This window comes from Chionomys nivalis, chromosome 7 (genome assembly GCF_950005125.1).
Source record: "Chionomys nivalis chromosome 7, mChiNiv1.1, whole genome shotgun sequence".
Lineage (NCBI taxonomy): Eukaryota > Metazoa > Chordata > Mammalia > Rodentia > Cricetidae > Chionomys > Chionomys nivalis.
Window position 1 is genome coordinate 41,068,134 of NC_080092.1, and position 11,245 is coordinate 41,079,378.

An 11,245-nucleotide genomic window follows, 5' to 3' on the forward strand; every position below is an offset into this window, starting at 1 on the left:
CCCTGGTGGTCTTTTGGGGTCCCCACGGACTGGGCATAACATTAACAAGCCATGTGGCAAATTGTAGATTAATATCAACAGGTTAATTTAAGTTTCAAGAGTTACTTGGGAACAAGCCTAATCTAAGGCCAAAAATTTTGTAATTAATAAGAAGGCTCAGTGTCATTATTAGGGAGCTGGAACACCAAGGAAAGCTTGATTATAGCTGAGTCTGGGGGGGGGGGCAGGTGGTGAGGGCATCACACATCTGCTAGCAGGCTGACCTTGAGTTCATGAGGCTCTGGGAACTTAGCTGTGTCTTCCACTCTCCACTGAACCTATCACTAAATCCTAAGACTCATTTCCACCATCTGAGCTTCTGTCTGCTGTCTCAATTTGGGAATCAAAAATTGCTTTAAATACAATGACAAAAAAGAGATTTTTGGATGTCTTAAATGTCTTAAATTTGTTACAGGCTGGAGAGTGGAGGGGAAAAAGGATAGGGCTATTTATTTATCTATCTATTTACTTATCTATTTTTGTGACAAGATCTTACTCTGTAGACCAAGCTGAACTTGAACTCACAGAAATCTGCCTGCCTCTGCCTCTGGGATTTCAGGGGTGAACCACCGAGTCCAGCATATAAAGCCATTTAAAAAATATATATATATATATATTTATTTATTTATTTATTATGTATACAGTGTTCTGCCTGTGTGTATGCTTGCACATGAGAAGAGGGAACCAGATCCCATTATAGATGTTGTGAGCCACCTTGTTAGTGGGAACTGAACTCAGAACCTCTGGAAGAGCTGCCAGTGCTCTTAACCTCTGAGCCATCTCTCTAGCCCCTAGAGACAATTTATTTTTGTTTTGTTTGGTTTGTTTGGGGGTTTTTTGTTATTTTGGTTTTGTTTTGTTTTTTATTTTTTTTTTGTTTGTTTTTTTTTTTGTTTTTGAGATAAGGTTTCCCAGTAGCTATAAAGCCAATCCTGGAACTCACTCTGTAGACCAGGCTGGCCTCGAACTCACAGAGATCTCCATGACTCTGCCTCCCAAGTGCTGGGGTTAAAGGTGTGCACTGCCACCACCCAGCAAGACTATTAAAAAAAAAAAACTCACAGCTTTAAACCAGAAAAGGAGGAAGGGGGGGGGTCCTCTGCTCTTCACTCTTTTCTTTGTGCTGAACTTCACCCATCACGACCCCTGCCACAGCCTACTTTTCCAAAGAACTAGCCAAGAAGTAACAAGACTTGGTGGCTCACACTTATAATCCCAGCACTCAGGAATCTGAGGCAGGAATATTGTCAGAAAGGCAAGGCCAGCCTAGGCTATATAGTGAGTTCCAATCTAGCTTTGTCTATGTAGCAAGTTCCAGAATAGCCAAGGCTACATAGAGAGACCCTCTCTGAAAAAAGAAAAAAAAAAAAACAGCAAAAACTGAAATAAATAAATAAAAATTGAGGAGCCAATGATATTTCTCAAAGGGATATAGGTGCCTGCTGCAAGGCTTGACTACCTGCTTTTGCTCCCGGAAACCCATGTGATGGAAGGAGAGAACTCATCCTGCAGACTAGCCTCTGATAGCCACGTATGCATCATGGCACATGGGCACCCCGCACAGACACACACAGAGAATACATAAATACAATGTAACTTAAAAATAAAACCCAAACCCTTCTTTTCATGGACTGTGTCTTTCCACACTGGCAATGAACAGATTGCCTCTTTGCAGCTGTAATTTTGCCTCTAACTTGAACCCCTTGCCCACAGTAGACATAACCAATCCCCATACTCGTACCCGAGCTTCCTTATTGGTCAACTGCAAATTCAAAACCTGCCCCAGGTCGAGCCAGCCTACTGGAGCTCACTGAATGTTTGTTTGCTTCCAGAGAGACCACAAGCAAGCAACAGGAATAGTGTCATGAGAGAGGAAGTCAGAATGTGGAGTTTACGTGAGGATTGAATAAATGTGGCTTGGGCCTGGGTCACTTCTCTTCCACACTCCGGACAAAACCTGAACACCTTTATCAGGACCTGGGCATATTTATGGCCTTGAGGTACCATAGAGGACCTGAAGTCAGGTCCAGTGACTCTGTCTCAAAGGATGAGTAAAGGAGGTTGACGGAGGAGACTCGATTGATCCTTATCTGTCATTTACTTAAACATAGACGTGGGTGTATGAGGACCCACTCACACACTGAGAGGGGGATTAGAGAGGGAGGGAGAAGGTGAATATCTGTTTCCAAATGCCTACAGAAAGGCAAGTGGATACTAGGAAAGGTCATCACTACAATGGGCCACCAGTTCCAAGTGAATACTCATGCAACCAAGGCCCCTTTTGGTGGGTAGGACAACTGAGGCAGGGCCCTTCACCCAAGCAAAATTAGTACTCAGAAGGCACACTTGTAAAGACAGCATCCTGTCACCATGCCCCATTTCCACAAGGGACACACACGGTTCTTTGTGCTTGAGAGGTTGATAAATTCTAGACCAGGAACTCCAAGTCACAAGATGTGCTAGGATAGCGACTCTGTTTAGGCCCTCGAGTGTGAAAACTGGCTTCTCGTGTTTTTAACCAGTGCTGAGTTCCCATGAGGGTTGCTGTGCTGGCTGGTTTCGGTGTCAGTTGATGCAGGCTGGAGGAAGGGGAGGAAGGAGTTGAGGCAATGCTTCCATAAGATCAGGCTGTAGGCGAGCTCATGGGGTATTCTCTTAATTAGTGATTGATGGGGGAGGAATGGAGCCATCCCTGGGCTGGTGGTTCTGGGTTCTATTAGAAAGCAGAATTAGCAAGTCTGGAGGAACAAGTCAGTAGGCAGCACTACCCCCTCACTCCTCCCACTCCCCCACCCCCATCTCTGCATTAGCTCCTGCCTCCAGGTTCTGGCCCTGTTTTGAGTTCCTGTCTTGGTCCCTTCAATGATGGACTACAATGTTAAAGTGTAGGCCAAATAAACCCTTTCCAACCCATCCTGGTTTTGGCTATGGTGTTTCATCATAGTAATACTAACCCTAAGCAAGACATTGTTCAAGGCCGGGCGGTGGTGGCGCACGCCTTTAATCCCAGCACTTGGGAGGCAGAGGCAGGCGGATCTCTGTGAGTTCGAGACCAGCCTGGTCTACAAGAGCTAGTTCCAGGACAGGCTCCAAAGCCACAGAGAAACCCTGTCTCGAAAAAAAAAAAACCAAAAAAAAACCAAAAAAAAAAAAAAAAGACATTGTTCAAAAGTCCAAGTCCAAATTCTCCCCCTAGATTGAAGGTTCCTGTAAACAAGTTACATACCCCCCTCTACACAATGGTGAGGCAGGCACAAGTCAAACACTTCCACATCAGCAGGAAGAATGCTTTGTCCTAAGGACAGCCTGGGGAGCATCAGGACAACTGCTAAATCCTCTGGGTGTGGCATCACGTGTTCACCAGGGTAGGGGTGGCCCTAGGCTCCCCTCTGCACACAGTGTGACTGGTTGCAGTCCATGTGGGGCCATGGCTGGCATCACACACACTGATGTTGGCTCTACTTTTCTGGCATCCTAGCTGTGGCCGTACTCTAGGGGCCATCTAGGAGTTCAGGAACAGGTTAATTTTCTCTGTCAATTACAGAACTAAAAGGCAGGGGTTGGACCTGGAAAAATGACTTAGTTGTTAAGAGCGCTGCCTCGCAGAGGACCCAGGTTCAATCCCTAGCACCCATACATTGTCTCAGAATCATGTATTGCCCCAGTACCAGGACATCCAAAGGCACCAGGCACACCCATGGTGCACAGCCTCACATGCAGACAAAACACTCATATACTTACATAATTTTAAGAAGAATTTAAAAATTGAAAAGATATGTTACTAGAAATACTGAGGAGTCTTAGGAGAACCATCTTGTGGTACCTGGGAAATCAGCGTATCCTACTGACATCCTTATTTTTATTAATAAAAGGTGAAGACCAGCACAAACAGGCGCAAAGACAAAGAACGGCCTCAAGCACAAGCTCACGGACAATTTATCACAGTTTAGAAGGGATTTCCAGGGCGGGCAAGGTGTAAACTTCAGTTTCCCAGTGAATAAAAATGACATGACCGTATGGTTGAAGAGAAGGGTTTTATTATAGATATGAGGGAGAGTACAGCTAGAGGCATCTGGAAGATTCCAGAGCAGGGAGAGAAAAAAGTAGACTCAACACGATCAGCAGACTGAACCAGGCCATGAGAAGGGTGGTGGTGGGGTGTTAAGAGGGAAAGAGCGGAGAAAGCAACAGAGAAGACCAGAAGCCAAGAGCAGAAGACCAAGAGGAACCAAGAGAGATGATTAAGGAGATGGTTTTTATTATATACACGTGGGAGAGTAAAGCCAGAGGCATCTGAAGGGTCCAGAGCAGGGAAAGGAGTAGTAGACTATACACATGACCAGCAGACTGAATCAGGCCATGAGAGGGGTGGGTGGGGGAGTAAGAGGGAAAGAGAAAAGAGAGGGCAAGAGAGAGGACAAAGAGTCAAGAGCAGAAGACCAAGAGAAACTGTGACCAAAATGGGAGGTTTTCATAGGACAGAGACGCGAGCCCCTGGGCTGAAGAGGACAGCGGGGAGAAGAGCAGGCAGGAGCCAGGGTGCCAGCACTGGGAATTCTGTCACAGGTACTTGTGATGCTGAGACAATGTGACGCCAGAATGCATTTTGTATGACAATAGGCACCACAGGTAACCTTTTGTCCTGAATGTCCGTGGGACCTGAAACTTGAGAAAGGAAGAAGAGTTGTGCTGCTTGAGATAAGGCAGCTTGGAGGGCAGCTCCTGAACCTTGGTCTCCATTATCCTGACGCACAGCTCTCCGGTGCCTTTTATCCATGCTTATCTCGGTTCTTTCCTTGCTCAGACCGAGAATTTTCTCTATCTTTCCAAATCCTTTAGAATTCCTCTTGTTGCCAGGCGGTGGTGGCGCACGCCTTTAATCCCAGCACTAGGCAGGCAGAGGCAGGTGGATCTCGGTGAGTTTGAGGCCAGCCTGATCTACACAGGACAGACTCCAAAGCTACAGAGAAACCCTGCTTCTGCACCATCGCTATCTGGTGAAATAATTTATTTTGGCGAGGTACAATGGTAAGTATTGTGCCCAATCCATGGAGACCCCAAAAGACCACCAGGAGACTGACTCACAGATATGAAGAAGCAAGGTTTATTATTGCAATTGCAGGCCGGCCTGGACCTCATCAGCACAGCAGCGAGAGGAGGTGTCCCACCCTTCTAGAGAGCATCACTTAAAGGCAAAAGCCAGTAAAGTTACATTAGCAGGGTTTGGGGTGATGGGTTGAATCCTGATTGGCTCGTGCATAGGGACTTTTCACAAATTTTTAGTTTTGAACCTCCCCCTTTGTTTGTCAATTTTTCTTATCGGCTGACCTTCTGGTAGGGATATTCTGTGGTTATCTGTATTTTCCAGATGGCTACCCTGCTACTTTTGTCCCTAGCCATTTCTGAGAACTGGAATGTTTTGTAGAAAATAGTTTACACAATACAAGATGGAGGCAGAGGACAAAACAGAGGAACTTTGGTTCTTCAGTTACCTTTCCTCGATCCTGCACAAATAACTTTCTCCCAAGTCTTGCTGGTGAATCTCCCATGCCTCAGATTCTTTCCAGGCTGGAAGTCCCGCCTATCCTCTCCTGCCAAGCTATTGGCCAGTTGGTTCTTTATTAACCAATCAGAATGTGCCCTAGGCAAGAGAGGAAGGACACCATGTACAAAAAGGTTATCCATCACTTAGTACACTCGCTGGTCTGTACATTTAGACACTTTCAGCAGCGCCCAGGAGTCCTTGCCAGCTGTTGTGACAGCACGGCTACAGAACAAGAGGGCTTCTGGGAACAGCTGGCTAGAGAAGCCGGAAAGCCTAACAGCCTTTCCTCAGACAATGCCCATGTGGCTCCTGGGCCACTGACAGGCCTCACCTGGCCTTTGTAAGGCGGCTGGAGCTTCCTGTTGGGGATCCTATGGGCACCAGTTTACAGTTGCATGGATTGGCAGTGAGGGCAGTTCTGTGGCCCATGCTTCCTACAACCTGATAACGACACTTGTAGGCCAGCGTGTGCGATTAGCTCCAAGGCTGGCTGCCAGGATGCAAAACCAAACCGAAACAAAACACGACTTCTCACTTTGTGTCCCTTGGCAGACTTCTGCCTATAGGCAGGACAGCCCCAGGAGGAGACAGGGAAATAAACTGACCAGTGCAACCTAAAGAGGGATTATAAAAGACAAGGAACTCAGGAAGAAACAAGAAAGGGTAAGGAAAAAGTTCTAGGGCACTGACACCAGGGGCCCAATGTGGCAAAAGCCTCTAAAGGCAGCATAGGGAGTAAAATAGACAACCTTCTGCAGTCCTCCCGAGAAACTACGGAGTCCTGCAGCCTGCACTGCAGCACTCCTCCAGGGCTCGCAATAACTCTGCCAAGTTCAGGACGACGGAGAGCTGCAGGACCCCTTAGTGTTGAGTTACTCAGGAGATACCAGTCCGATACTTGAAAGTCGTGTAGTTTGGCTCTGGAGAACCAATTGTTCTCTAATGATCCTCCTTCACGTTGGCTGTTTGGTCATCCCGACCTGGCGCTTGAATGTCCGTCTTCCAGACATGGGTTCACCACGCGCCCCCAAACAAGCCATATACTTGCTGAGAGAAAGGGGTCTATGGGCGAAAATCGGATCCGGAGCAAACCTGGAAAACAACCAGGCGTGAAAACTTAGATGTCAAGGACGCACAGCAGCAATGCTGTCCTGTTTCCATCCACGCACTGCACAGCGCCATGCAGCCTGCACCCCAGAAAGTTCCAGAGTCCCGACCGCCTTCCGCCCAGTGCAGTGCGCCAGCCTTGCCTACACCGGCTTTGCCATCCATAGCAATGCAGGGTAAGCCCCATCCGGTGTATCTGGACCACTAACCAGGCTTCAGTCAGTCTCAACCACGCCCCCCTGGTTTACTCCGCCCTTAACGGAGGACGTCAGCCCGCGCTCCGTGACATCATCGCTGCGCGCCGCGGCGCCTGCAGGAGAACTGGGTCACAGACAAGGGTCGATCGTCACAGAGACACCGCATGGTTTCCCACCTCCTGAGTAAAGTTCTGCAGGGCGGGTCTACGAGGTCCCTCCAACGCTAAGGTGGCGGCCACAGGTTGGAGTCTCTTGGGCGCCGGCAGCAACCGGCCCCATCACTGACGACTGAAAGGGAGGGGGACATACACCGTCGTGTGGGGCGAATAGAAAGGGGCTTCTCCACAGATGACCCCGAGTCTTGTCGCCGTGGCTGGAGAGCAGGAGGTCCCGGACTTGGGACACTGACCAGCGGGATCGATTCTTCCGAGGCAGTGGGAACCTCCTAATCTATGCACTCTCCCACTGGTTTAATCTTGCTGAGTGTTGGACACTCGACTTCCCACCTGCCTACACTACTCTGGGAGTTTCTGGCATTGGAGAAAGTAGCACGAACTTCTTTTCCGGTCTGTAATCAGACTTTATAATAATCTGATAAGCGTCCTGTCATAACCGTATTGTTATGAAAACTAAAACGATGTTAATAAGAAAGAATCAAGCACCACACACACACACACACACCGCACAGGGTGAGGCTCTGACTCCATAACCTTCAGAAATGGGTGGGCGTTGGTCTTGCTGAAATGAACTCAGTCTTTGGAGGATAGGACGCTGGTAGCAGCTTTTATGAAAAGCCTCCACAAGCTGTTCTAATCTGAGGCCGGAGCGCTAGTAGGATAAACTGGCAAGTGACACCGTGCTCTCACACCTGACCATTCGCGGAGAATTCAAACCACGGATCGAAGATAACTTTTTAAATAGAGTCTACATTGAACATAGGGTTTTCCTGGAAACAAAATCACTTAATAAGTGTTATATGGGTTTTGTATATGCTCAGGTTGCTTGCTTCAGTTTTTTGAGACAGTCTCAACACAGTCTGACCTTTAACTTCCTGTGTAACAGGATAATCTTGAACTCCTGATCCTCCTGCCTCTGTCTCCAGAGTGTTGGAAATGCAGGTAGTCCACACCTGGCTTTGTATTCTTTTAGGTATTCTAAGTGATTTAAGGCACAAGGGAACCAGTGAGAGGTCATATGCAAATACTGCACCATTGTGCAGCAAAGAGCTGACAGTGTGTCTGTATCTGTAGGGAACTCTGGGACCGACGAACACGAATGCGGAACCACAGTGAGATGTGCTGCTAGAGGTGCACCTGGCGCTGACGTAGCTCCAGGCAAGGATTTTAGAACAATAATCAAGTGGAAAAATCAGGGTTTTTTTTTTTCCTTGCCTAACAGATCCTACATCTGGACCAGTGACTGTTTCCTCCTGCCACCACAGCTCCAAGGAAAAACAATGCCTTTGGGCAGCCTGCTTGGGAAAGCATGGAATTCCAGTCCCCTCAGGTACATCCCTGTCCTCTCCCCAGGAAGGGGCTGTTACCCCTGTCCTCGGTGCTAGGAGGCTTGTGCCCTGAGCCACCCACTGTAGATAGCTTCGACGATGCTAATAGCTCAACAGAGGCCCCTCTCAATGTGAGTCATCAATCCTTGCTAGTGTCTGATTGCTGGGCGGTCCTCTGTCCTACCCTGACAGTGGCTGGCTGGCTGGCTGGCTAGGTACTCGGTGCCATTTGGCTCAGCACTACCCATTAACCAATGTTTGCCTGTCTGTCTGTAGCCTGCTGAGGCACTGCGCTGTGAGGGCAGCCACTCCTGCACCTTCGCACCTACACACCTCCTCGTGGAGAGCTGACAGCAGCAGGGCCTCACTTACTCGACTGCGCCGCCAGGCCTATGCTCGCCTCTACCCTGTGCTACTGGTCAAGCAGGACGGTTCCACCATCCATATCCGATACCGGGAGCCACGGCGCATGCTAGTGGTAAGCATCCTTCAGTAGGTGTTTGCTGAGCCATAGTGTTGGGGCTTAGTGCCCGAACTTGGAATTGGGGTTGCATACGTAGCTAAAGTGGAGGAGGAGGGGAACAGGTTGTTGGAGGAATTTACACCAAAAACTCCAATCATCAAAATTAGAACAAACAGCCTGGTGGTGGTGGCACATGCCTTTAATCCCAGCACTTGGGAGGCAGAGGCAGGCGGATCTCTGTGAGTTTGAGACCAGCCTGGTCTACAGAGCTAGTTCCAGGACAGGCTCCAAAGCCACAGAGAAACCCTGTCTCGAAAAACCAAAAAAAAAAAAAAAAAAAATTAGAACAAACAAATGAGTCATTTCTTGTTTGGGTTTTGTTCTTGTTTTATTTGTACAGGGTCTTATGAAAACCAGGTTGGCTTTGAACATACATACTGAGGCTGACCTTGACCCCAATCTTCCTGCCTCTTTAAGTGCTGAGATTATAGGCCTGTGTCACCATGCCAGGCTTAACAAGTCTGTTTAAAAATAACAAACAACAGGGTTGGAGAAGATGGCTCAGAGGTTAAGAACACGGCTGCTCCTCCAGAGATCCCGAGTTCAATTCCCAGCAACCACATGGTGGCTCAAGACCATCTATAATGAAATCTGGTGCCCTCTTTTGGCCTGCAGGCAGAACGCTGTGTAAATAATAAATAAATCTAACAAACAAACAAACAAAAGCCAAACAACAAAAACCACCAAATCTGGGCTGGAGTGTATCCTAGTTGGTAGAGTGCTTGCCTAAGAGGCATAAAGCCTTTGGTTCCAGGACCACATTACCAGGCATGGTGGCACAGAGCAGTAATTGCAGCACTCTGGAGGCTGAGGATGGTTGCTGTGAGTCTGGTGCTCTTTTGTACAAATTAAAACTCTGTCCTAAACAAACATACACTAAATCTAGGGGAAAGGAGTAGAAAAACATTTCCCTTCTAAACAGGAGTTACAGATTTGACTAACCAATTAGAAGGCCAGCACAGGATAGAAGGTACAGCCATGTAAAAGAGGTCCAGGTGTCTTCCCGGTCACTTTCCTGACTCTTTCCCCAATGACGAGTACATGCCTTCACTTCTCCCCATGCAGATGCCCCTAGACCTGGATGCCCTATCTCCAGAAGAGCGCCGGGTCCGGTTCCGAAAACGTGAGGCTCAGCTTCTGCAGAAGAAGGAAGAAGAGCCAGAGATGATTGACAGTTTTGACACTGAACGATACAAACGGTTTTGGACCAAGACCAAGAAGTGACTATGTCAGGGCGTCACATCAGAGACATTTTGTAAGGATGGGAGGCATCTGTCTGTAAACCATACCTTCTTGAAACCATAGCCTCCTGTCACTGTCTTCCCTGTGTAAGTTCCGCCCTGAAGTTCATCATTTTGGGAAAGCATGTGCCAGCTCAAAGCCAGATTGAAAGGCCCTGGAGTTAGAACGGTTTAGGATCCATTTTGGTCAGATCTGTGGATTTTGTGTTTTGTTTTTTTAAGACAAAAGTTTCACCCTGATTGGTCTATAACTCCTATGGAGACCAGGCCTGATGCTGCCTCCTGAGTACTGGGATTAAAGGTATATGCCATTACACTCAGCTTCAAACCTCTGGGTTTTAAACACGGTTAAAAGGTTAGCTGTGAAGTATATGGACAGTGGACAGGAAGCTCTACCTGCCTACCCCTAGGAACCTCCAAGTTTAACTCCTAGATCACACATGGTCTGCAGTGATCATCCTCAGCCCCAACCTTTATAGGTCCTTCCCTGAAAGGCTTCCCAGGGAGAAACACTTTCCTGCCCTTGGGTACCCAGGAATGTGGCCAAGCTGTGTGTCTTTGTTTCTGAGGCAGACTTTCTCTGTGTATCTGGCTGTCTTGGAACTTCCTCTGTAGACCAGGCTGGCCTCACACTCAGAGATCCATCTGCCTCTGCCTCCTGGATTAAAGAAGTGTGCCACCACCACTGGCCAGGCTGTGTCTTGAACCCATAGTCTACTCTAGTCTGCAGAATAACTGGCCACACAAACCAAAGCCTATAAACAGCTGCCTGAACCTTTGTACATCTTTTTTTTTTTAATTTATTTATTATGTATACAATATTCTGTCTGTGTGTATGCCTGCAGGCCAGAAGAGGGCACCAGACCCCATTACAGATGGTTGTGAGCCACCATGTGGTTGCTGGGAATTGAACTCAGGACCTTTGGAAGAGCAGGAAATGCTTTTAACCTCTGAGCCATCTCTCCAGCCCACCTTTGTACATCTTAATGATGATATAAAATTCCATTGGCTGCCTCCAGATGCAAGAGTGCACATAGTACCTAACTTCAAAAGCAGGCCTGTGACCATCCAGCCTTTGACGACTGTAGT

The 11,245-nt window shown here is 47.8% G+C and overlaps 1 protein-coding gene across 2 annotated transcripts; it reads left to right on the forward strand.

The window, feature by feature from the left end:
* Positions 1-6,990: 6,990 nt before the first annotated feature.
* Positions 6,991-10,923, forward strand: Mrpl55 (mitochondrial ribosomal protein L55). Of its 2 annotated transcripts, none has more exons than XM_057775488.1 (4): positions 6,991-7,129; positions 8,287-8,394; positions 8,669-8,870; positions 9,981-10,923. In XM_057775488.1, exons 2-4 carry the CDS (start codon positions 8,345-8,347, stop codon positions 10,137-10,139), a joined length of 411 nt encoding a protein of 136 aa, XP_057631471.1. In that variant the 5' UTR covers positions 6,991-7,129; positions 8,287-8,344; the 3' UTR covers positions 10,140-10,923. The 2 variants fall into 2 exon arrangements, with proteins under 2 accessions (XP_057631471.1, XP_057631470.1); XM_057775487.1 differs by lacking the exon at positions 6,991-7,129 and adding an exon at positions 7,155-7,454.
* The last annotated feature ends 322 nt before the right edge of the window (positions 10,924-11,245 follow it).